We start from the raw sequence: 25,348 nt of genomic DNA on the forward strand, positions 1-25,348 counted from the left end.
CAGATAACCAGATCATATTTGTATTTAGGAAACTCTAGCAGCCATGCTGAAGGGGTGAGATGAGAGACAGGGAGACAGGTATAGAGATGACCACAGCAATCTAGGTAGAAGAGCCTGAAGACCTAAAGCAAGACAGTGACATCGGGAGTGAATAAAGGAGTCAGAAATGATAAAACCATGGAGAAGGGCATGTCAGTTTAGAGATAAACAGTTTAGAGAGGTCACTCTTACAGCAGTCAGTTGGGAGTCAGGTGGCTACAATGGCAGCAGGGAGACCAGGTAGGAAGCTAACAGTAGCCCAGGAGGAAATGGTAAAGACTTCCCCATATTCTTCCTCCTCATGATTGTTCTGTGTGATTGGTGTCATCACTAGCAGGTCCTTAACATCATGAATGGTTCTCTGAATCAAGAAGATTGCTGATCCTGAATGGAGCTTTCCACAGAGATGGTGATAACAAGTGGAAATATGCAGTTGAAAGTAAAGAGAGCAAGAGGGACACTGTGGAACATCTACACAATACTAAGCATTTACTGGCTTTTGACCAAACTTTTGAAGAGCTGGTTATGCTAGGCGAATTCATCATTATTATTACTTCTGAGATGGAGTCTCACTGTGTTGCCCAGTCTGGAGTGCAGTGACACAATCTTGGCTCACTGCAACCTCTGCCTCCTGGGTTCACGTGACTCTCATCCCTCAGCCTCCCGAGTAGCTGGGATCACAGGCATGTGCCACCACACCGGCTAACTTTTGTATTTTTAGTAGAGATGGGGTTTCACCATGTTGGCTAGGCTACTGTCAAACTCCTGACCTCAGGTGATCTGCCTGCCTCAGCCTCCCAAAGTGTTGGGATTACAGGCGTGAGTCCCGTGCCCAGATGGCAAATTTCAGTAGCTAATCAAAGGCCTGTTTCCTGGGTCTCCTGGGCAACAATAATATCTGGCAGTCACAGTAGAATGTTTTAAGCCAATGACAATTTTTACTGACATACTATTCCCTTTCCTGATAGCAACAAAGTAACCATACTGTCCTGGGTAGTGGGTACTTTTAAATAACAATTCTGATAGATGAAGGTAAACAAAACTTTGAATTTAGGTTATTGCTAGACCAAAAAAAAATTCTCTAATGAAAGATTTTAATATTATGCTATCAATATCCCTATCTCAGAAGTAAATAATAATGTGTGACAGCCTATCTTCAGGGTATTTGGAAAAAATCAATGATCTTTTAAAAATCTAAGCTCTGATATTTGCAAAGTACTTTTGGTTCAGACAAGGAAAAGCACTGAGGAATACACAAACAGATAAATAAATCAATCTATAAAAAGAAAGAAAGAAAGAAATTGCTCACAGAAGATAAAGAAATCACTCCAAAGTAGAGTTTCATTAAACTCTGTTTAGGTTTGATCCTCACATAAGCTACAGGAATTCCACCAGAAAGTCCTCTGTGCTCCGGCAGAGGCGCTCTGCAGATACTTTTCACGGAGAGGTGCTGACCGCCAATGGCCAGCTGGCTCATTTCAGTTTTCCCAGTCATGTCTCAGAACCATCTTTGAGAAAGTCATTGATTAAATTAATCAATCAATTCTCTACATAATAATGCTCTGGCTTCTTGTGCTTGTAATATCAAAAAGCCTTCTTCACTAAAAGCTAGCAGTAATCAAGCTCTCTGGATCACACACTTTCTGCGCTTTTTGAGCAAGGTTTACAGTTAATTTCTTTGGCTTTGCAAGATATGATGTGTTTTACTGAATCAGCATAGACTACCAACCTCGTTTCCTTTATTAAGATTTTGAATGTAAGCAATCTCTTCATTTATAATGAAATTGATTAAATAGATTTTGATTATTTTAGCATCATTATATTTCTACAGATGGAATAAAGCCTGCTAATTGAATTTTCCTGATGGTTTACAGAGTGGGTATGCAAAGTTTAAAGTATGTCATCACCTTTAGGTCATGAAAACCTTAATCTTCCCAAAGGGACCATGCTATCATTGTCTAGTGTGTAAATCCACACAAACACATGTATACACATATACACACACACTCACACAATGAGTAATAATCATCTAACATTATTTTTGAAAACAAAAAAAGAATAAGCCCAAGAGAAAAACATTGTAACAATGGTTGGGTAGAAATAAAAGAGGATTTGATTACACCATTATTTTTGTATCACAATTAAATTAACCTCCACATTTCCTCTATCTTCTTTTGCCATGCAAAACAAAAATAGATTACAAATAGTTTTCAAACCCCTCTTCAAGTATGGATGAATTAAGTTTCAGAGAAGAAGAGAGGTCTGCCTGGGTCCCATGGCCAAGTCAGTGATAGGGCTTGGGTTCTTTCTTAATTTTGTTCTCCTTGACCAGCATTCTTTAAGCTCCACTAAAATGTCTTTTCCATCCAGTTTCCTATTCTGTTTTTAGGATGATGAATATGATCTCCACAATTAAATCTTGGAATCTTGAAGCCTTCATTACTTTTCATCATTAACATTATCCTCAGCTGCCTTAACTTTCCTCCAAATTATTAAAAATATTACTTAGGCATAAATTAATTATAGGCATTTAACCTCCAAACACCTTTATGAAATCAGGTTTATTGGCAATTTTAAATAAATGTGAATTCTCATTTTCCAAATGAATTTAAAAACCAATCACAAACAGTCTAGTAATGAACATTTAAAATTAATATTTGACTATTTCCCAATCAGTCAAGTATTCAGATTGTCATCCTAGCAAGTATATTCAAAATGACCAGCTAGCCATATTTTAAATTAAATATAAGCCTATGGGATTTAGCCTTTGTGGGCTTTGCACATTTAGACTTGTGTCAATATCAAGAGTCAATATAAACCTAATACTAAAACACTCAATCCCTTACACTGAAATTTTATAAAACCAAGGATTCTCTTAAAGCATCAATACCCTTTTTAGAGTCACCATCAAACCCCAAGACAAACTCAGTCTAAGGGGAGTTTCATTATAATTGAATATGGAATTACAAGTTGGACTGTGTGACACATTAAACAATTAAACAAGCAAGAAATTTAATTAAATTTCTAACTCACTTTGGATTTCACTGTATCCTGCAATTAGAAGGTTTCATGCTAGTATCAAGTATTCAGGAGTCAGGAGTGGCCTGCTGGAAATAAATCTGCAATGTCAACAGCAAGCAGTACATTAATGTCAAACAGATGGTGGAAAAACAGGTCCTATTGCTAATATCCACTGGAGGCTGGTTGAGTCTTCCTCCTCTACCCCAAATCCACTGGCTCCTGGACAGGGAATTGGCAGGTTTTCATGACAAAGATATAGAGCAAAGAGTCAGACCCCCATTTTAGGGAAAGGTACTCACTAACACAAGATCTGTTCTGAATGAAGAGGAATCACCAGGGATTAAAGGACCTGGTTCCTTTAATAGTCTCAGTTCCACTATTTACTACTCCTGTGGCTTTGGGCAAATTACGCTGTAGAGGAAGTTTTCTGGGTCTGACTGGATACGAAGTCTGAGACCATCCAGTATAGTGGCATTTGAGGGAAAAATAATCTGTTAATTGATCTATCTATAAAATAGCGGGAGTGAGGGTGGGTGGATGTTGCTCATGACCTATGTGGTTCCAATCGGGGACTTTCTATTGCAGTGCCCTACAGAAAAAATCTTCATGAGGAGAGTCATATGTATATGTATATGTATATGTATATGTATATGTATATGTATATGTATATGTATATGTACTGTGTAAAACCGTGTCCCCAAATCAGCTCTACAAAGGGAAAGGCTTAACACACACTACTTATAAACTTGCATGAGTCTAATGCCACAAGCAAAAAGACTGCTTAGCTAATATAACCTGATACAAAAGCGTTTGCAAGACAAGAAACAATAATGCAAGCCGAGGGTGCAACTATAGAATTATAATTGTCACCAAGCATCATTTTACTCTTGATACTCTCCTGTCTTGAAGGATTCAGAATAGTTTTAAATTCATTATTCCTAGCTCCTACAGTATGCAGAAAATCCATTAGGTTGCTCTGTGGTGTTTCTTCTAGTAAATCAAAGCCCTGCAGAACAGTTTAGTTTTTTCCTCAGTCTGAAAGATGTTTAGGTCATGATAATTGGAAAACTCTATTCAAGTCCCTACTATAATTAAACAGGCCAGGCACAGTTTTGCCTTAGTAAACTACGTATGACCTCACGTATATTTTGTTATGTATGAAACACTATTTCGAAGCTATCTAGTTTTTAAAATGCACTGACAGTAACAGCTTTAATTTAAAATGCCAGTGTTCAATATGTCAAAGCTCAAATATTCTCCGAGAAGAAGCTTTAATGCATATATATTATTAATGTACTATCAGAGAACAGATCCCTGAGTTCATTCTGACCAACAAATCATTAGTCAAAGACTACGTAAGGCAAATTTGGGATATGATAATAGATGAGAGAATTGTGTTTCTGGTTGCTGTTGTTATCCAAGGGAAAAGAAACAAAGAAAAATGCAGAAAGTCTATAGTTTGGGGTTAGGAGATAGAAAACTTGAGCTTAAAAAAAACATGAGTTTTATTCCTTACCAGCAATTTGGACAAGAAACTCTCTGAAGAAAAGAATGGAGAAAGCATGTCCTACGACATGGTGCACTGAAGGGGCATGGGCGGAATCCCTGTTCTGTGATGAGCTGTGTGGTTCAGGCAAGTTACTTACATTTCTGGTCCTGAGTTTTCCCATTTGCTAAAACAGGATAAACTGCTCCATCATAATTTTGTGACTATTTAACAAGATGAGCACCCAAAGCACAGCATTGTGCTTGGAATACAATGCTAATGTCAGAAAATATGAATTATCTCATTGGACTGATACAAGGGAAGATTGGAAAAATAATAAATACAAAAATTATTTTTTGTTGTTTACCATAACAATGAAGAGTGTTGTTTTTAGTCAAAAATTTTATTTTAGAGATCATTAATGTAGGGCACTGTGGCTTTTGAAATTACCTTTCTTTATTCAAAGAGCCGGCTACTTTGTACAGATAATGATGTTACAGATAAATATCAATATGTGGACAGGACTAAACAATCAGGGACCACCACTGACCAATGGAATAGTCTGGCTACTTTGAGGGCAAAAATTTGAACCCCCAAACTTCAGTGTTTTCTTAGAGGAACATTTTAGAAGAAAGTCTACTATTTTAATAAGTTACGGGTCAAACATGTGGTTTAGATAACCACTTCAAATCTGGTTCTCCCCAGGAAGGAGAAGCTAGTCAATGGTCAGTCTAAAGTTTATCCTGAAGGAGAAGGATGACAGCGTTATCATACTGTATCCATACCTTCAGCAACTTATGCAATAAACATCCAATGTTACCAAAGTTCTGGATGGAAAGAAACACACATATTTATTTAACACTCATCTGAATCCACTCTGATAATTGGCCAGGGCTTAGACTCAGACCATGAGGCTTTCCTTCTCAGTTCCTCTACTTCTAAAAACAGAACTTAAACTCTGAGACTAAAATCCTATCTAAATAACTGGGAGAAGAAAACACCACAAAACCAGATAAAATCAAACTGTTGCATTAATCATATTAGGCTCAAATCTGTGATAAAATAAAGTGATCAAAAAATCTTGAAATAAATTAACTTATAAATTAAGATTTGGTTTACTTTGCTCTAAGGAAATTCTTTGAAGCAAAAATTATCCTTACAGGTGGTTGTTAATAATATACACAATGTTACTTATTATTTGATTTTGTAAAAATATCAAATTCTTATCCAACAGCAATCACTGAAAAATAAGTGCAAGTATCTAAACTCTAAATCATATTTTTCATCTAGTGAATGAATATGCTACACAGGAATACCTCTTGCTTATAAAACAAACTGAAAAGGAAACTTTCATCTTTAGAGAACAACAGTAGGTGTTCTTGCTACAAATGAGGCAGCATGGTACGAGAGAAAAAGCCCCAGATTGAGATTCAAGCTCAGCTTCTGTCATTTGCTAAGGAAATGAAAAAATACTTAATCTCTCTACTATTTTATCATTTTTTTAAAGGAATAATACCTTCTTAGCTACCTCACCGGACTCTTTAAGAATCAGATTGGGCATTATCCAAAAATGCTTTGGAAACTACTTGTAAAGCACGATATAACAGCAAAGAATTACTGCTACATGTCCTAGACTCTAAATACTCTAACATAAGAGTATTAAAATCTGAAGCCATCCTTTAAATACTCAAAAGCAGAATATTAAAATGCTATGCACAATTCAATCAGAAGTCTCCAAACTGATTTCTAAACATCTCAAAAAGATAAATTGTTCTATTTACTTTTCTTTGTGAGGACAACAGCATCTAGCATTCATTGTACCCTGCCTATAATTCTGAGGTGAAATGAAATTTTCAGTGTATCCACACTTTTACCTGATCCTCATTAGCACTGGTAAGCTATGTTAATGAAAGAATCTTCCTAAGTTCTTTTCATTTATTCATAAAAAATATGTTTTAAGCCTGGACTTAGAGGGATAGCAATCTTCATATATCTGAAAGATTTCCAGGTAAGGAAGAGTTAGATAGGTTCTATTTGGGCCCAAGAAGTGATATTAGGAAATTATACTTTAACAAAGAGTTTAAACTCATTATAAGGAAGAATCTTCTTCAGTTATTATAAGAATCTTCTACAGTGAAATCTTCTTCATTATAAGGAAGAATCTTCTACAGTGAAAGCTAACCAAAGATAAAACAAGCAATTTCAGAGGCAGTCAGTCCCTCATCACAAGAGGCATCCAAGCACAGGATATACTTGGAAAGAAGTTGTACGAAAGACTCAAGCGGTGAATTGTTAAAATGGAGGAACTTTAATCTCTTCAGAGAATGTATGAATTTATAAAACTGTATAGTTTCCGAAGATTTTGATCATTATGAAAAGGTATTCAGAATCTATGGGAAAAAACAACTACGACAAATCAATTTTTCTAAATTATATACTGGCATCAAATGGCATCTTTTTCCTAATCAGTTGAAGCAAAAAGCATACACACTTAACTTACAACTTACTTCTAAGTGAAGAGAAAAAATATTTCGCTGCAAGTGCCTTTCTTAGATGCCCAGGAGGCCAATAACTCTGAAAATTTGTCCATCAGCATCACACGCACAGGACTTTTCTACATTGAAATTTCTAATCCCATTCTCCACAGATCAAAATACTGTATAGTATAATCTATTTCACATACCTTGCAATTTATCACTGCCTTGCATTAACATTATAATGCTCACTTGAAAATACAAGTCTTGGGCAGCCGTTCCAACATGGTCGAATAGGAACAGCTCCAGTCTGCAGCAACCAGCGTGATCGACGCAGAAGATGGGTGATTTCTGCATTTCCAACTGAGGTACCTGGTTCATCTCATTGGGACTGGTGGGACAGTGGGTGCAGCCACAGAGGACGAGCCAAAGCAGGGCGGGGCATTGCCTCACCCAGGAAGCTCAAGGGGTTGGGGGATTTCCCTTTTCTAGCCAAGGGAAGCCATGACAGACTGTACCAGGAAAATTGGGACACTCCCACCTTAATACTACGCTTTTCCAATGGTCTTAGAAAATGGCACACCAGGAAATTATATCCCATGCCTGGCTCAGCGGGTCCCATGCCCACGGAGCCTCGCTCGCTGCTAGCGCAGCAGTCCGAGATTGAGCTGCGAGGCGGCAGACTGGCTGGGGAAGGGGCATCTGCAATTGCTGAGGCCTGAGTAGGGTAAACAAAGTGGTCGAGAAGCTCGACCCGGGTGGAGCCCACCTCAGCTCAACAAGCCTGCCTGCTTCTGTAGACTCCACCTCTGGGGACAGGGCATAGCTGAACAAAAGGCAGCAGAAATGTCTGCAGACTTAAATGTCCCTGTCTGACAGCTCTGAAGAGAGCAGTGGTTCTCCTGGCATGGTGTTTGAGCTCTGAGAATGGACAGACAGCCTCCTCAAGTGGGTCCCTGACCCCTATGTAGCCTAACTGGGAGACACCTCCAAGTAGGGGCTGACTGATACCTCATACAGACAGGTGCCCCTCTGAGATGAAGCCTACAGAGGAAGGATCAGGCATCAATATTTGCTGTTCTACAAAATTTGCTGTTCTGCAGCCTCTGCTGGTGATACCCAGACAAACAGGGTCTGGAGTGGACCTCCAGCAAACTCCAACAGACCTGCAGCTGAGGGACCTGACTGTTAGAAGGAAAACTAACAAACACAAAGGAATAGCATCAACATCAACAAAAAGGACATCCACACCAAAAGCCCATCTGTAGGTCACCATAATCAAAGACCAAAGGTAGATAAAAACCACAAAGATGGGGAGACACCAGAGCAGGAAAGCTGAAAATTCTAAAAACCAGAGGGCCTCTTCTCCTCCAAAGGATTGCAGCTCCTCACCAGCAACAGAACAAAGCTGGATGGAGAATGACTTCGACGAGTTGACAGAAGTAGGCTTCAGAAGGTCGGTAATAACAAACTTCTCCGAGCTAAAGGAGGATGTTCGAACTCATCTCAAGGAAGCTAAAAACCTTGAAAAAAGATTAGATGAATGGCTAACTAGAATAAATAGTGTAGAGAAGACCTTAAATATGACCTGATGGAGCTGAAAACCATGGCATGAGAACTACATGATGCATACACAAGCTTCAGTAGCCGACTCGATCAAGTGGAAGAAAGGGTATAAATGATTGAAGATCAAATTAATGAAATGAAGCGAGGAGAGAAGTTTAGAGAAAAAAGAGTAAAAAGAAACAAACAAAGCCTCCAAGAAATATGGGACTATGTGAAAAGACCAAATCTACATTTGATTGGTATACCTGAAAGTGATGGGGAGAATGGAACCAAGCTGGAAAACACTCTTCAAGATATTATCCAGGAGAAATTCCCCAACCTAGCAAGGCAGGCCAACATTCAAATTCAGGAAACACAGAGAACACCACAAAGATACTCCTCGAGAAGAGCAACCCCAAGACACATAATTGTCAGATTCACCAAGGTTGAAATGAAGGAAAACATGTTAAGGGCAGCCAGAGAGAAAGGTCAGGTTACCCACAAAGGAAAGCCCATCAGACTAATAGCGGATCTCTCAGCAGAAACTCTGCAAGCCAGAAGAGAGTGGGGGGCCAATATTCAACATTCTTAGAGAAAAGAATTTTCAACCCAGAGTTTCATATCCAGCCAAACTAAGCTTCATAAGTGAAGGAGAAATAAAATCCTTTACAAACAAGCAAATGCTGAGAGATTTTGTCACCACCAGACCTGCCTTACGAGAGCTCCTGAAGGAAGCACTAAACATGGAAAAAACAACCAGTACCAGCCACTGCAAAAACATGCCAAATTGTAAAGACCATCGATGCTAGGAAGAAACTGCATCAACTAATGGGCAAGTAACCAGCTAATATCATAATGACAGATCAAATTCATACATAACAATATTAACCTTAACTGTAAATGGCCTAATCCCCCAATTAAAAGACACAGACTGTCAAATAGGATAAAGAGACAAGACCCATCAGTGTGCTGTATTCAGGAGACCCATCTCACATGCAGAGACACACATAGGCTCAAAATAAAGGGATGGAGGAAGATCTACCAACCAGATGGAAAGCAAAAGAAAAAGCAGGGGTTGCAATCCTAGTCTCTGATAAAACAGACTTTAAACCAACAAAGATCAAAAGAGACAAAGAAGGCCATTACATAATGGTAAAGGGATCAATTCAACAAGAAGAGCTAACTATCCTAAATATATATGCACCCAATATAGGAGCACCCAGATTCATAAAGCAAGTCCTAAGAGACAGACAAAGAGACTTAAGACTCCCACACAATAATAGGAGACTTTAACACCCTGTTGTCAATATTAGACAGATCAACGAAACAGGTTATCAAGGATATCCAGGACTTGAACTCAGCAATGCACCAAGCAGACCTAATAGACATCTACAGAACTTTCCACCCCAAATCAACAGAATATACATTCTTCTCAGCACCACATCACACTTATTCCAAAATTGACCACATAGTTGGAAGTAAAACACTCCTCAGCAAATGTAAAAGAACAGAAATCACAACAAACTGTCTCTCAGACCACAGTGTGATCAAATTAGAACTCAGGATTAAGAAACTCATTCAAAACCGCACAACTACATGGAAACTGAACAACCTGTTCCTGAATGACTACTGGGTAAATAACAAAATGAAGGCAGAAATAAAGATGTTCTTTGAAACCAATGACAACAAAGACACAACGTACCAGAATCTTTGGGACACATTTAAAGAAGTGTACAGAGGGAAATTCATAGCACTAAATGCCCACAGGAGAAAGCAGGAAAGATCTAAAATCGACACCCTAACATCACAATGAAAAGAACTAGAAAAGCAAGAGCAAACACATTCAAAAGCTAGCAGAAGGCAATAAATAACTAAGGTTAGAGCAGAACTGAAGGAGATAAGAGACACAAAAAACCCTTCAAAAAAATCAATGAATCCAAGAGCTGGTTTTTGAAAAGATCACAAAATAGATAGACCACTAGCAAGACTAACAAAGAAGAAAAGAGAAAAGAATCAAATAGATGCAATAAAAAATGATAAAGGAGATACCACCACCAATCCCACAGAAATACAAACTACCATCAGAGAATACTATAAACACCTCTATGCAAATAAACTAGAAAATCTAGAAGAAATGGATAAATTCCTGGACACATACACCCTCCCAAGACTAAACTAGGAAGACGTTGAATTCCTGAATAGACCAATAACAGGCTCTGAAATTGATGCAATAATTAACAGCCTACCAACCAAAAAAAGTCCAGGACCAGATGGATTCACAGCCAAATTCTACCAGAGGTACAAAGAAGAGCTGGTACATTCCTTCTGAAACTATTCCAATTGACAGAAAAAGAGGGAATCCTCCCTAATTCATTTTATGAAGTCAGCATCATCCTGATACCAAAGGCTGGCAGAGATACAACAACAACAAAAAAGAGAATTTTAGACCAATATCCCTGATGAACATCGATGCAAAAATCCTCAATAAAATACTGGCAAACCGAATCCAGCAGCACATCAAAAAGCTTATCCACCAAGATCAAGTTGGCTTCATCCCTGGGATGCAAGGCTGGTTCAACATATGCAAATGATTAAACGTAATTCATCACATAAACAGAATCAAAGACAAAAATCACATGATTATCTCAATAGATGCAGAAAAGGCCTTCAACAAAATTCAACAGCCCTTCATGCTGAAAACTCTCAATAAACTAGGTACTGATGGAACATATCTCAAAATAATTAGAGGTATTTATGACAAACCCACAGCCAATATCATACTGAATGCGCAAAAACTGGAAGCATTCCCTTTGAAAACTGGCACAAGACAGGGATGCCCTCTGTCATCACTCGTATTGAACATAGTGTTGGAAGTTCTGGCCAGGGCAATCAGGAAGGAGAAAGATATAAAGGGTATTCAATTAGGAAAAGAGGAAGTCAAATTGTCCCTGTTTGCAGATGACATGATTGTATATTTAGAAAACCCCATCATCTCAGCCCAAAATCTCCTTAAGCTGATAAGCAACTTCAGCAAAGTCTCAGGATACAAAATCAAGGTGCAAAAATCACAAGCATTCCTATACACCAATAGCAGACAAACAGAGAGCCAAATCATGAGTGAATTCCCATTAACAATTGCTACAAAGAGAATAAAATATCTAGGAATCCAATTTACAAGCGATGTGAAGGACCTCTTCAAGAAGAACTACAAACCACTGCTCAACGAAATAAAAGAGGACACAAACAAATGGAAGAACATCCCATGCTCATGGATAGGAAGAATCAATATCATGAAAATGGCCATATTGCCCAAAGTAATTTATAGATTCAATGTCATCCCCATCCAGTTACCAACGACTTTCCTCATAGAATTGGAAAAAACTACTTTAAAGTTCATATGGAACCAAAAAAGAGCCTGCATTGCCAAGACAATCCTAAGCAAAAATAACAAAGCTGGAGGCATCATGCTACCTGACTTCGAACTATACTACAAGGCTACAGTAACCAAAACAGCATGGTACTGGTACAAAAACAGAGATATAGACCAATGGAACAGAACAGAGGCCTCAGAAATAACACCACACATCTACAAACATCTGATCTTTGACAAACCTGACAAAAACAAGCAATGGGGAAAGGATTCCCTATTTAATAAATGCTGCTGGGAAAACTGGCTAGCCATATGTAGAAAGCTGAAATTGGATCCCTTCCTTAAACCTTATACAAAAATTAATTCAAGATGGATTAAAGACTTACATGTTAGACCCAAAACCATAAAAACCCTAGAAGAAAACCAAGATACCATTCAGGACATAGGCATGGGCAAAGACTTCATGTCTAAAACACCAAAAGCAATGGCAACAAAAGCCAAAACAGACAAATGGAATCCAATTAAACTAAAGAGCTTCTGCACAGCAAAAGAAACTACCATCAGAGTGAACAGGCAACCTACAAAATGGGAGAAAATTTTTTTGCAATCCACCCATCTGACAAAGGGCTAGTATCCAGAATCTACAAAGAACTCAAACAAATTTACAAGAAAAAGTCAAACAACCCCATCAAAAAGTAGGCAAAGGATATGAACAGACACTTCTCAAAAGAAGACATTTATGCAGCCAAAAGACACATGAAAAAATGCTCATCACCACTGGCCATCAGAGAAATGCAAATCAAAACCACAATGAGATACCATCTCACACCAGTTAGAATGGCGATCATTAAAAAGTCAGGAAACAACAGGTGCTGGAGAGGATGTGGAGAAATAGGAACACTTTTACACTGTTGGTGGAACTGTAAACTAGTTCAAACATTGTGGAAGACAGTGTGGAGATTCCTCAAGGATCTAGAACTACAAATACCATTTGACCCAGCAATCCCATTACTGGGTATATACCCAAAGGATTATAAGTCATGCTACTATAAAGACACATGCACATCTATGTTTATTTTGGCACTATTCACAATAGCAAAGACTTGGAACCAACCCAAATGTCCATCAATGATAGACTGGATTAAGAGAATGTGGCACATATTCACCATGGAATAACTGTGCAGCCATAAAAAAGGATGAGTTCATGTCCTTTGTAGGGGCATGGATGAAGCCGAAACCATCATTCTGAGCAAACTATCGCAAGGAGAGAAAACCAAACACCACATGTTCTCACTCATAGGTGGGAATTGAATAATGAGAACACTTGGACGAAGGGCGGGCAACATCACACACTGGGGCCTGTCTGGGGTGGGGGAATGGGGGAGGGATAGCATTAGGAGAAATACCTAATGTAAATGTTGAATTAATGGGTGCAGCAAACCAACATGGCACATGTATACATATGTAAGAAACCTGCACATTGTACACATGTACCCTAGAACTTAAAGTATATTTTAAAAAAAGAAAATAAAATATAAGTATTTTTACAATGCAAACTTCACAAGAGAAGTGAACTTGTCTATCATTATACCCCTAGTGTGTAAAACACTTCCTGGGCTTGTATTGTGAAATGCACAATACATAGTCTTATTCAAAAACTGTTTCAAGTATGACTTCCTTGCCATCTCCCCAACTAGCTTGCTATTGCCTACTGCTCCGTAAAGACGAAAAACTGTTTCTCCCATTGTTTCCATTGCAAGGATTGCCAGTTTCCAATCGCAGCTTATTTTGTGTTGTATAGCCCAAAGTAGTAATTCTTATGATCTAATCATTTCTTATCAAGAAACAGCCTAAAAACAGTACATGTCACACTAACTGTTAGGTTTAGACTTTAGGTTAAAGTTTGATTATCATAGAATTCACTGCAGTGGAGATTTTGTCATATACTTGGAGGAAACCGTATACCAAGTTGACTTAGTACAACAAACAACTCCAAAACAATCTTACTATTTGAGTAAATCTCTACACTACTCAGACAAGCTGGAGACAGTAGCACAGTAACCACCACTGCCAGGTTAAACTCTCTGGCTGTACTATTATTGTTCATTTAAAAAGAAGAAGGAAAAAAAAAACAACAGATGAAAGGCTCTGTTATAAAGCCTCAGGGAAACAAACACTAATTCAGCTTACTAATTTTATTTGCATTTAGTTTTAAGCAGGGTAATGCTTATTTGCTGATGGAAATTTCGATATCTGTCCTTTGCTCTTCCTCCTGCCTGTGACTTCTCCTTCCTCATAAGCATGTTCAAGAATGCCAAAAAGTGTCAAATACATATTAAATATAACCAGAGAAAAATGAGAGAGCTTGATCCTCACTAGGCAATAACAAAACAAGAATACTATTTAATATTTACTAATGCTTTGTCATACATGAAATACTTTCGCATGTTTCTGGATCAAACAGGCTATTGAAAGACTCCATTTCATGACAGCTGTGATTTTTCTGAGCACTGTCCCGTGTCCTACTTCCTTTTATTGCTGCCAGTATAGTTCCCTATCCTGACTTAACTGCCAATTTTGAAAGGTTATAGACAATACATTAGATTCAGGGAGAGTTGAGCTGGCTTCAACTTGGGAGATTAATGTGAATAGGTCAGCACCAAGAGACTCAGCACAGCCCAGAGGCAACGGATGGTGCCGGCATGGATTCCGCACCCATAAACAAATTCTTCACATTAAAAACTGGTCATGCAAGCATTTTAAGAAGGAAGAATGTGAGGTTTTTAGAGAAAATAATTTCTCAACAAAAAACAATCCAAAAGGGCAGACAAATACACAGTTTATAGACTGATATTTTGGCCATTATGCCAGTAAGGCCTCCAGTTTCCAAACAGACACTGACCAGCTTTGGACACTAAGAAAATGCCAAAGCAGGTGACAAAATGTCATTCCCACATCCAGCTCATCCAGGAAGGCTCCCCCTCTGGCCAACTCTTGACACCACCACAGGCTTCCTCTGCCCCTTCTGGTTTTCCTTAGTATGCTCTCCAGGGAGGAAATTTCAGAATACATAACAGGCACAAATGGTATTGCTGCTGGGAAGAAAATGCATCAAGAGCACAAAGAGCATCACTGATTGAAAAATGCTTCTTGGCTAGGCATGGTGGCTCATGCCTGAAATCCCACCACTTTGGGAGGCCAAGGCGAGTGGATCACCTGAGGTCAGGAGTTTGAAACCAGCCTGGCCAACATGACAAAACTCTGCCTCTACTAAAAATATAAAAATTACCTGGGTGTGGTGGCACGTGCCTATAATCACAGCTACTCGGGAGGCTGAGGCAGGAGAATTGCTTGAACCCAGGAGGTGGAGGTTGCAGTGAGCTGAGATTGCGCCACTGTACTCCAGGCTGGGCGACAGAGAGAGACTCCGTCTCAAAAAAAATGCTTCTTGTTGATATGGCTGACTACTGAATAGAGAAAAAGTTACCACATGGCTGCTACTGGCCTGGACTCCGTGGGACCTGTCCTTTTCAATAAACCATGTGATAAAACTTAATGAAACTGGAAATTGAATAGATACAGTCTGTTCTGTGCAGACATTTTAAATATTCAATTAGACAGTAAAATAATAATGACAAATACAGATAATTCATCCAGGTTTATAGTTTTTTTTTTTTTTTTTTTTTGGTGGAGTAAAAAACATTTTGGAGCTAAATCATCGTGATAGCCTAAACAGGAAATACTGATACTAAAAATAAAAGAAAAAAAAATCACACTTCTACAAAAGGCCACAGTGTGGTTTCATTACAGCTGAGATCATTTTGTGGTAACATATATTAACTAATTCTGTAGGCCTAAGTCATCTTATTTGTGCTGTAGGACAGTGGTCACTAACTACTGCCCACCGGCCAAATACAACCACTAGTGTTTTACTGGAACACACCACACTCATTCATTTATGTGACTCTATGGCTGCATTCGTAGTTAACTATGACAGAATTGAGTAGCTCTGACAGACACCATATGGCCCACAAAGCCTAAACCATTTACTCTCTGGCCCCCTACAACAAAATGTTGCTGGCCCTTGTTCTAAGAGATGAAATTTGTTGTCTCAACAGAAACTTATTTATACATTTGAGAAGATCCAAACAAACCTCCTGATGAAGAAAATGAAAAAGAGGAGAGAGAGGAGGGGACAGGAAGGGAAGAGAGGACTAGCAGTACTCATAGTGGTAGTAGTTGTTTCTTAGGCCTGCTTTAGAACCCTGACAGCTTCATGCAGATACTGTAGGCAACTCCATCTAGGCAAAAATATTAACAAAGTGAATCTTCTAAATTTTCACATTTGAATGTCAAATTTTTTGCCAAACCTTTAATAACAGAAACATGGGTCTTTCAAAAATTAACAACAAAGACCAATTTCTTTTGAAACACTCACTGGAGAGCTTAATTCTGAATTGATGGGTAACATGACATGGCTTTATTCCTCTAAATCCCAGGATGGGTGTGGGAGGCACTCTGTCTGGCCTGACTAGCCACTCCCTAAAGGGGTGGTGAGGCAAGGGGTGCTGGTCCTCTGCAGGGAGCAGCACAGGGTGGGGAGGGTCACGCTCCAGGTGCTGCTGAGGGTGTCAGAGACCAGTGAAACAGCCGAGAGAACAGGTGCATGACATAAGCCCCACTGTGACGCCTGTTGGCATTACAAAAAATAGAACGTGAATGGATTTCAGGTGGAAAATGGAAAAGGCATAGATCCTTTCTCCTGGGTCTGACAGGTGGGAAAATTAAAAAAAATATATACACACACAAAAAAAACCCAAAAAAGCCACAATGAATCAAGAACATGGACAGAGAGAGAAATATGAGAATGTAGGTGGGCCTTGAGCACCTCAGACCCTAAAACTGGAATCTGGGCTAACCTCTGTCTACATCTTCAAGGAGCAAGGAGACCCCAAATACTACATGAGTTGCATATTTTTCTACAGTTTTCAATATACAAATGAGTGAGATCAGTGCTACTTAAATGACAGGCTAGATAAAATGAGAATTGCCCATCCTGTCTGGTTCCAAAAATTTTATCCAAGCAAGCCACACTACTAGAAAGAAACATCTGGAAGGGCTAGTATCAGGTTAGGTGTCTATAAAAATGCCTTAGCAAAACTGCAATTACACAGTTGAAAGCTTACATAAAAAAGAAATATTTGTCCATGGCATCAACTTCAAGACTTTCAAAAAATCTAATGCTGCTGGTAGAGAACATATTTTTCAATGTCTCCTACCTAAGGATCCACACTATATAGCCTTCTTACCATACAGGAAAAAGTCTCTCCCCCAAAGGGCTGTTGTAATATTGTGTCACACAATAAGAATGCCACAACTCATCAAGTCTTTTTCTTCCCCCTTGTCTTGGTTGTCAGAAAACTTACAGAGTAAAATTTCAAATTTACAACAAAAATATGATACTGTGCTAGGAAAGATCATGCATGTGAACAACAGGGACAAGATCCCTGCCCTCATGCAAGAAACAGACGTTAAACAGGCAAATAGCTCTAATGGCAACCCCATATTCCATGGGCCTAGGCAGTGCGGCCTTGGGCCACTAAAGGTACAGCCAAGTAAACAAAAAATAATTTCATTCTTCACTTAGCATTTCAAAGAACATAAAGGAAAGATAAACTGAGATTCCAAACACCTGCATCTCAAAAGGCCTTTTCCCCTTCTCAAATCCCTTAGTCACCATAGCTATCCCAGAGCCTTACTCACACCAAACACACCCAGTACTTTCTTTCCATTCCCAGATCCATGAGGCTTTCTTTTTCCCTTTCCCACATCTCTAACCATGTGGTTCAACTTAACTTCTCTTCCAATAAACAAAACAGAATCCTTATTCTTTAGGAGAAAAGAGAAGTAAAACTGAGCCGACCTCAGATTCTAACAGGCAGAGGGATTGTTGGATGAAGAGAAGGCAGTGAACAGGATGCTTGGATAATTTTTGTCTGGCAATATAAATACAATTTTGAAGGGATATAGAAAAGGTGGTATTACTCACTTAGCATGGGGGTCAGGAGAGATCTCCCTCACAAAGTAACATTTACAGCCAAGACCTGCAGGATATAGAACCAGCTATTCAAAGAACAGGAAGAAAGACCAGGCCTCGCAGGGAAGGCTTATGTGTGAATATCTGAGGCCTGGGCATTCTCTAAGAACTGGAACACACAATCTAACTAGAAAAAAAGGAACAAGCACAGGGAAAACTGATGGGAGATGGGGCTGGAAAGATGGGTGGGATAAAACCAGTCAGGGCCTTCTTCCAACCTCGCGAAAACTCTGATGTTACAGCAAGTACAATAAACACCCAACAGAGCTTTCTAAGTGGGGCAGAACACCAACAGATCACTCTGATGCTTGTGAAGAAGGACTGGTTGGGAAGAGGTAGGGAATAACTAAGGAGACATGCAGAAGACGTAAACCAGGGGTGGCAAGGGAGAGTTCAGGCAGGTGTTCAGATTTGACGTGCAGAGACTGGTGAGAGATTGATTACAAGTGGAGAGAGGGGGGGTTTGTATCAAGTGTAATTCTTGGGACTCCATATGTTGATCCTTAAGTAAATGGGGTTAAAGGAAGAGATGATTTGAATAGAAATATCAAGAGTTCAGTCCTGAAACTTAATCCATTATATACTAACAGAATATTGTTATATTTAGAAATAATAATACTTAAATTCAATTGCAACGGCTCCCTCATTGTTATATGTCCAGGGCTTCCAACAGTGTCTGGCAACAAGGCAAGTGCACGATAAATATTTGCAGAATGAATAAAATTTCCTCTGGTAATTCTCTCTCTGGTATTCAAAATATCTGAGCAATATCTTTAGATTAAAACAAATTATGTTTGATGAAATATAACTCTAGATTTGAAATGTGAGAAACATGCTTTTTGTTTTTATCATACAAACTACAGAAAGTAAACTTCAAGAAAATATTCTTGTCTAGTGGATCCTGAGTTTGAAGATAATACTTGGAAACACTGTTCTATTTGACCTCTGATTATTTAAATTTTCCTTTTTAATTCTGCAGCATGTGTGCTTTTTATTGTGAGTGACTTCAAAATCCTTCTGGAAGTAGATGGGGAATAAATTAGAAAGAAACACTGTGCCTCAGATTAAATGTGATTTGTGGAGCTTAATGGCTACATTCTCACTCCCTGCTCCATCCCAACAGTGAAGGTCCTCTCAGGGCTCATTGTGGGAAATACAAAGCTCGGGCACGGGCTGCCCCTCCAGATGACCAATAGGATAGTGCATCCTGGTCCCAGAGTCCCTCCGGAGCTCTAGAATCTCCATCCCCCATTCTCATTCTCTTCTTCCCACTACCATTAGTCCTTGTGTTTAAAAGATAAACATCCTGGGCTAATATTTCAGTAGACCTGCCTGACCTCTATGTTCTTTTCCCTTAGGTAAGCCATGTAGAACTGTGCCAGGCACTTATTACATAGTCAAGAAATCTTAGATATTCGCAGTAGTGATGGCATATGCATCTCAAAGGGTCTTTCTTCATTCAAGGGGGTAAATGAGAATTGTTAGAATTTCAAAAACTGGGCCAAGGTCGGTCAGAAGAAATTCTAGGCAAGAGGATCTTTCATTTCCCTTCAAAAAACACTATGAAGGCTAATTCTGAATCCACCCGTTTCTACCACATGTGATGCTTATGGTATGCCTCTTATTTTCCCTTTTCTTTTGCTAACTTTTCTTTAAAAAAAAAAAAAAACAACCTTTTTTGCCATTAAAAGTAATGGCAAAGCCCCAATTATTTTTGCACCAACTTAAATATAATTATACTTCTTTATTTTTTACTCAGGTTTAACTTATTCCTGGGACATTTAAGAAAAGTGTCTGATCGCTAGATCCTATTCACGGTGAGAAAACAAAAACAAAAAATACAAAAAACCCGGACTCCAGTTTTAGATGCCAAGATCTGAGTCCAGTTGCTTATTTTAGCACTCTTATGAAGAAACTCTTATGAACTGAGATCCTCAACTGTACTGTAAATGATACAGCATCAAACTTGTACACATTTGCTCAAATGCTCCTGTGACTGCTAGTTTCCTGAGCTACAAAATGGGTATGACAAGGTTTATTCATTTAAATCTCATAGAAAAATTCATAAAAGCACAAAGCATATATTGGATTTGGGGAAAACATATCCATAGCTTCTTAACAAAATTTTGAACATTGCTATAGGCAGTTATATCCATATTTTCCAGTATGATTATGAAAACCAGCTTAACCCAATAAAACCATTTGCCATCCTGTTTCACATATGACTAAATGGAATTGTGAGAGGCAGTTAGTGACAAAAAAAAAAACCTTTTGGAATAAATAAAAGTAAGCAATGCTCGATCAGCCTCTTAAAGATTTAAATACATTATTTACATTATGCCCCCCAGAACTACAGCCCTTGAACTCTATTTGTTCTATTTGGCTCAATAACTTTTCCAACAACCTCAAGAACATATCAGTCCTGCTACCACTTATCACAAAAAAAAGGGGGGGGGGAATCCTCCTGCCCTATCCAAGTGGGTCACTGCTACTTTTCCCTTTGTTCAGCCTTTCCGATGGAGGTCTGCCAGGTTCTAATGTGGTTCACTGCATATTTTAAATGCTGGAAGTGGTTATGGCCAAAGAAGGTCAGAGAACATGACTGCTGAACAAGGATAGGGATGTGCTTGGGAGAGACAGAGGCTGAGATTTAGGTCACCTCTGGGGAGAATATTTGTGTTCACCAGATATTTACTGTTTATTAGTGTTCATGCTTTTCCATGGCCTTATTTAATGTTCTAAATTAAGAGCCTTAATTTAGAGGCTTAACGTAGTATTTTAAGTGCCTTAACAGTGATTTGCAATAATTTTAAATAAAAATGATCCAATCATCCTATAAACAGAATTGCCATCTTCTGTAAATAGAAATGGCAAGCATTTCAACACTCTTAAAAATATCAGCTCCCTTGATTTCCCTCCGCCCTCTCACCAATGCCTCCCTTTCCTTTTCAGAATTCCTTAAAGCAATAGTCCAGAGCACTCTAGGGGAACTCAAGGGACTCGTGTTGATGCTAAAGACACTGGGAAGAAGTGGAGATACACAAGTCCTGTGGAGATACACAAGGCTTGCTGTTCTTCATGCATTGTCATGGATGCTGCAGGAGTTATTTTCTTTTATTCTCCGTGACTTATCAAAAAGGAGTACTACAGATTTAATAATGGATAAGCAGCAAAATTTGAACCATAGGCAAAATCAAACTTCAGGATTTACCTATATTATTCTATTTTTATGAGCATTAGACAGGCAAAACCTGTCTTACAAAGCTGGAAGCAGACATTATCAGGGCTTTTCTACATGATGAACTTCAAAGAGGAAGGAAATAAAACAATGGAATATTCTGATGCCTGCTCAGATTTTATTTTACCATATATAATATAACCCTTCTTTATAGAAGCCCTCAACTTCAACTCTGAGCAATTCTCCATAAAGATACTTCTACCCTCTCAATATCTGCATGGACATTCAACAGAACTCTAAAACAACAAAAACTACTTCTACTGGTGTGTTATTATATTGCTGAGGTGCTTGGAAAATAATCAAAGATTAAGAATCCCAGGTTCTGTGCATGTGCTGCAGCCATCCTTATTGTGGTGGAACAATTTAAATCCGTACATACTCCTGTATGTATAAACCTGTAAGGCGGTGGCTGCTGGTTGCCTACAACCACCCATTCCTCCCTTCTTCCATAGTAAAAGAACCTTAATTCTTAGCCAGGAAGAATCCTACCTAGAATAAAGGTTTTATTTGCCAGACTGCCTTGGCAGGTGTGGCCACATGACTACACTTTGGTCAGTATTATGTAACAGAAGCGAGTGGTATTTCTACAAGGAATCCATAAAAGTGGGATTACTTTCTGCTACCTAGAACATAGATTTTATACCTGGAGCTCTAGCAGCTATCTTAGACTACAAGGTGACCACTCTTAAGGAGAGAAGCCAAATGCTGACAACAGTATTTATCTTGTCAAATCTCTTTTTTTTTTTTCAAGACACAGTCTCAGTCTAGTACCCAGGCTGGAGTGCAGTGGCACAATCTCAGCTCACTGCAACCTCCGCCTCCCGGATTCAAACGATTCTCCTGCCTCAGTCTCGCGAGTAGCTGGGACGACAGGCATGTACCACCACACCCGGCTAATTTTTGTATTTTTAGTAGAGATGGGGTATCACTATGTTGGCCAGACTGATCTCGAACTCCTGACCTGAGGTGAATCGCCCACCTCAGCCTCCCAAAGTGCTGGGATTACAGGCATGAACCATCACACCTGGCCATCAAGTCTCTCATATCCACAAATTAACTGTTTGCTTTATGGCAACTGAACAAAATAGTGACTGACATGTCTATCATACAGTCCAAGGAACCTGCCTGCTCTAGAACATGAAACTCAACTTTCCTTCTCTGCAGACATTCCTTCACTCACCTGAAGATTATACAGCCAAACGAAACCCATCAAAAAAAAAAAAAAAAATACCCTAGCATATAAGAGTAAAGGCTTGAGATCAGCTCTGTCTTTGCATATTACCACTAACCCGAGCATCCTATCACTCCAATTCAAATTGTTCAACTCCAAGTGACTTCCTAAAAAGAAAAAATAGTATACTAGAAGATGTTATGTAGTTTTATAAGTACTCATAAGTATACTAGAATCCCAAATGCAATTATTATTAACAATAATAGCAATAATAATAGATATCACCTATTGTTCAATATCACATAGCTGCTATTGTACTATTTGGCTAGCACTCTTCTGATACATATTACCTAGAATTTGAAATAAATATCATTCCTATTTTACAGATGAGAAAACTGAGGCTGTGAGAGGTTAAATAACTTAGCTTTCATTATGCAGCCAGTTCAGGCAGTGATAATAGATGAACCCAGAACTGACTATAAGCTTAAATATTTTGGCTATATAATCCTGTCTTTCAAAATATTAGATAAAATAACCTTGAGAATCTTTATTTTCCTAATTTCAGAACCACAATAAAACATCCTATTCCTACCTCTAGTTTACATTAACATGAGCATTTCTTAAAACAAAGAAAAAAAAAAACTGATAGAATTTGTCAGCAAATGGTAAATAATCTTAGAACCCAAATGAAACAAATTCCAAATGTAGTTTTCCTTAATTTCCCCTTTTGCTAACAGTTTTATTTCAGGGTATCCTATATATTTCCACGAAAAGGGTCATTGTGCACCTTTCAATCCTTAAACATCAAAACTAAAAAGAAACACCTATAACGACATGTTCTTGGTTATTACATCTCAGTATGCCATTCCTTTTGAAACAGGGTTGATTTATTTTCCAACTCTTTGTTGAGCTTCCTCCTCAATGGAACTAAAAGCCACTTAAAGAAATCAAGCCCTTAAAGCATTCCTTAAATACACGAAGCATTTTAGCCAAGATTCAAATAAGCGAGTTAAAACAGAGAGAATAATTCAACCTTTCTATTAAAAATAAGATATATGCATTTACATATCTGTTTGTGTATGTATACACGGAGGCATTTCTATTTAAAGGTATATAATTTAAAAATATAGTTATTACATAAAAAGTTTATCATTAGAATAATTAATATTTTCTTGGGCTACTGAGAGCTAAAGAACTAAAACATTCCTATAAGAAAGTCAAACAGAAGATTAGAGCTCCCTCTTTCTTCTTTCTGAAGGAATTCAACAAAACTCCTCTCCTAGGAGACCAAAGTTATCAAGCAGCCAGCAGCCTAGTAGCCCTCCTGCTCACAGCAAAAATGTTCCCGTCTCTGTACACGTTACACATGCTACAAGCATTAGAGTACACTTATTGGTTGTTCATTATTCATAAGTGATTTAAGTAGTAAAAATAAAAGCACTTTTAAAAATAGAAATACTCACAAAGCCATTTCAAACTGTTCTAGCCATTTCTTCTTTAAATCTTTTGTTTTGCAATAAAATTCTAACCCATTTTGTCCTTGGGTATGGATGAGGTAGAAGCCATAAGACCACTGTTAAAATTAATATTCTTTAGATTAATATGTATCATTAATAACATTATGTTTCTAAATTCACAAGAATACCACAACTATCCAAAAACCCCTCACAATATTATCAATGTACAAACTGAACAATCAAGCTTATTGTAGTCAACTTCATATCTATAGCAATTTCTATACCAAATGCATTTTACTATATGGATCATTAGGGGCATTAGAAATGATCAGATCTGGCTGTGGCATTATCCAGTTATATCTCACAAAGGTATGTACCTAATCAATCTCTAGAAACAAAAACATCTGGATTGATAAGCCATATCTCACATTAATGTATTATCATACTCTTCCTTAATATTCAAGATTATAAGTAAATTACAGTTATTAGTTTCCAAAAAGTCACCTTTTTATTTTCTTTATCGGTTGTAGGATTATTGGCTATCTTGTACTGCTGAAGATCTATTATTTCCTTCATTTCATAGTTATCACCTTTTCTCTTACATACGATCACTGCCAAATCAAATAAGAAGATATGCCTGGGAAAAAGAGATTAATTGATTGACTTTAAATGGTTTAGAAGCATGTGTATTAATTTTTTTGGTAAAATATAATTAAAGCAACCAAATGTTTTTTTCTTTGCATTAAAGACAACAGGTAGTATCATACATTGAAAACAATGGGGGATTTGAGGTTATAAGAACTGTGTGTGGAATTTCCCTTTACCTTGTAAATGACCTCAGTGTGCCTTGGTTCCCTCATTTTAAAAATGGGCAAAAATCATAGTAAGAGTAAAATGCACACTGCAGAGCTGTTGAAAGGGCCAACTGAGATAAGCCATAAAGTTTGTTCATGAGCAATTACCTTCTTTTTTAAAAGCTAAAAGCGTATAGAATAATATTAATGACATCCATAGCAGCTTCTACTGAAGTTACTAGGAATCAGCCAGAATGCCTTGAGAAGTGTTGTTCATCCCTTTCACAAACATGACTCAATTTAAATCCCCAAGACCACATGCTGGGTAGGTATCATTGCCATCTTCATTTTACTGAGGAGGAAATTGAGGCTTAGAGAAGTTAGATAATTTTCTCAAGGTCACACTGCTAGTGAGGCATGTAACACGATTCACAAACAGGTCTAATTTTGGAAACTGTGCTTTTACCCTCTATGTTGCTCCTCATGATTTAACTGACCACCTAAAAACACAAATTGAATGGTATATGAGCCAAGTGTAAACTGAAAACGTTATGGTGAAATTCTCATGTTAATATTTCTTTTTTCTTATTAAGAACAACGTTAACTTGGGGGAGAAAATAAACTTTATAACCACATCATCCAATACCAATACTTGT

The 25,348-nt window shown here is 38.1% G+C and overlaps 1 protein-coding gene across 3 annotated transcripts in view; it reads right to left on the bottom strand.

The window, feature by feature from the left end:
- VAV3 (vav guanine nucleotide exchange factor 3) overlaps nucleotides 1-25,348 on the bottom strand; it is a 399,477-nt gene that overhangs the window by 154,217 nt on the left and 219,912 nt on the right. For all 3 annotated transcript variants that reach the window (XM_063624405.1, XM_063624404.1, XM_063624406.1), the window contains 2 exons: nucleotides 24,403-24,535; nucleotides 23,905-24,014 (listed from right to left, as the gene is read on the bottom strand). In XM_063624405.1, the coding sequence (XP_063480475.1) occupies nucleotides 23,905-24,014; nucleotides 24,403-24,535 (243 nt within the window). The remainder of the gene's footprint in view (nucleotides 1-23,904; nucleotides 24,015-24,402; nucleotides 24,536-25,348) is intronic.

This window comes from Symphalangus syndactylus, chromosome 12 (assembly GCF_028878055.3).
Source record: "Symphalangus syndactylus isolate Jambi chromosome 12, NHGRI_mSymSyn1-v2.1_pri, whole genome shotgun sequence".
NCBI classification, from domain to species: domain Eukaryota; kingdom Metazoa; phylum Chordata; class Mammalia; order Primates; family Hylobatidae; genus Symphalangus; species Symphalangus syndactylus.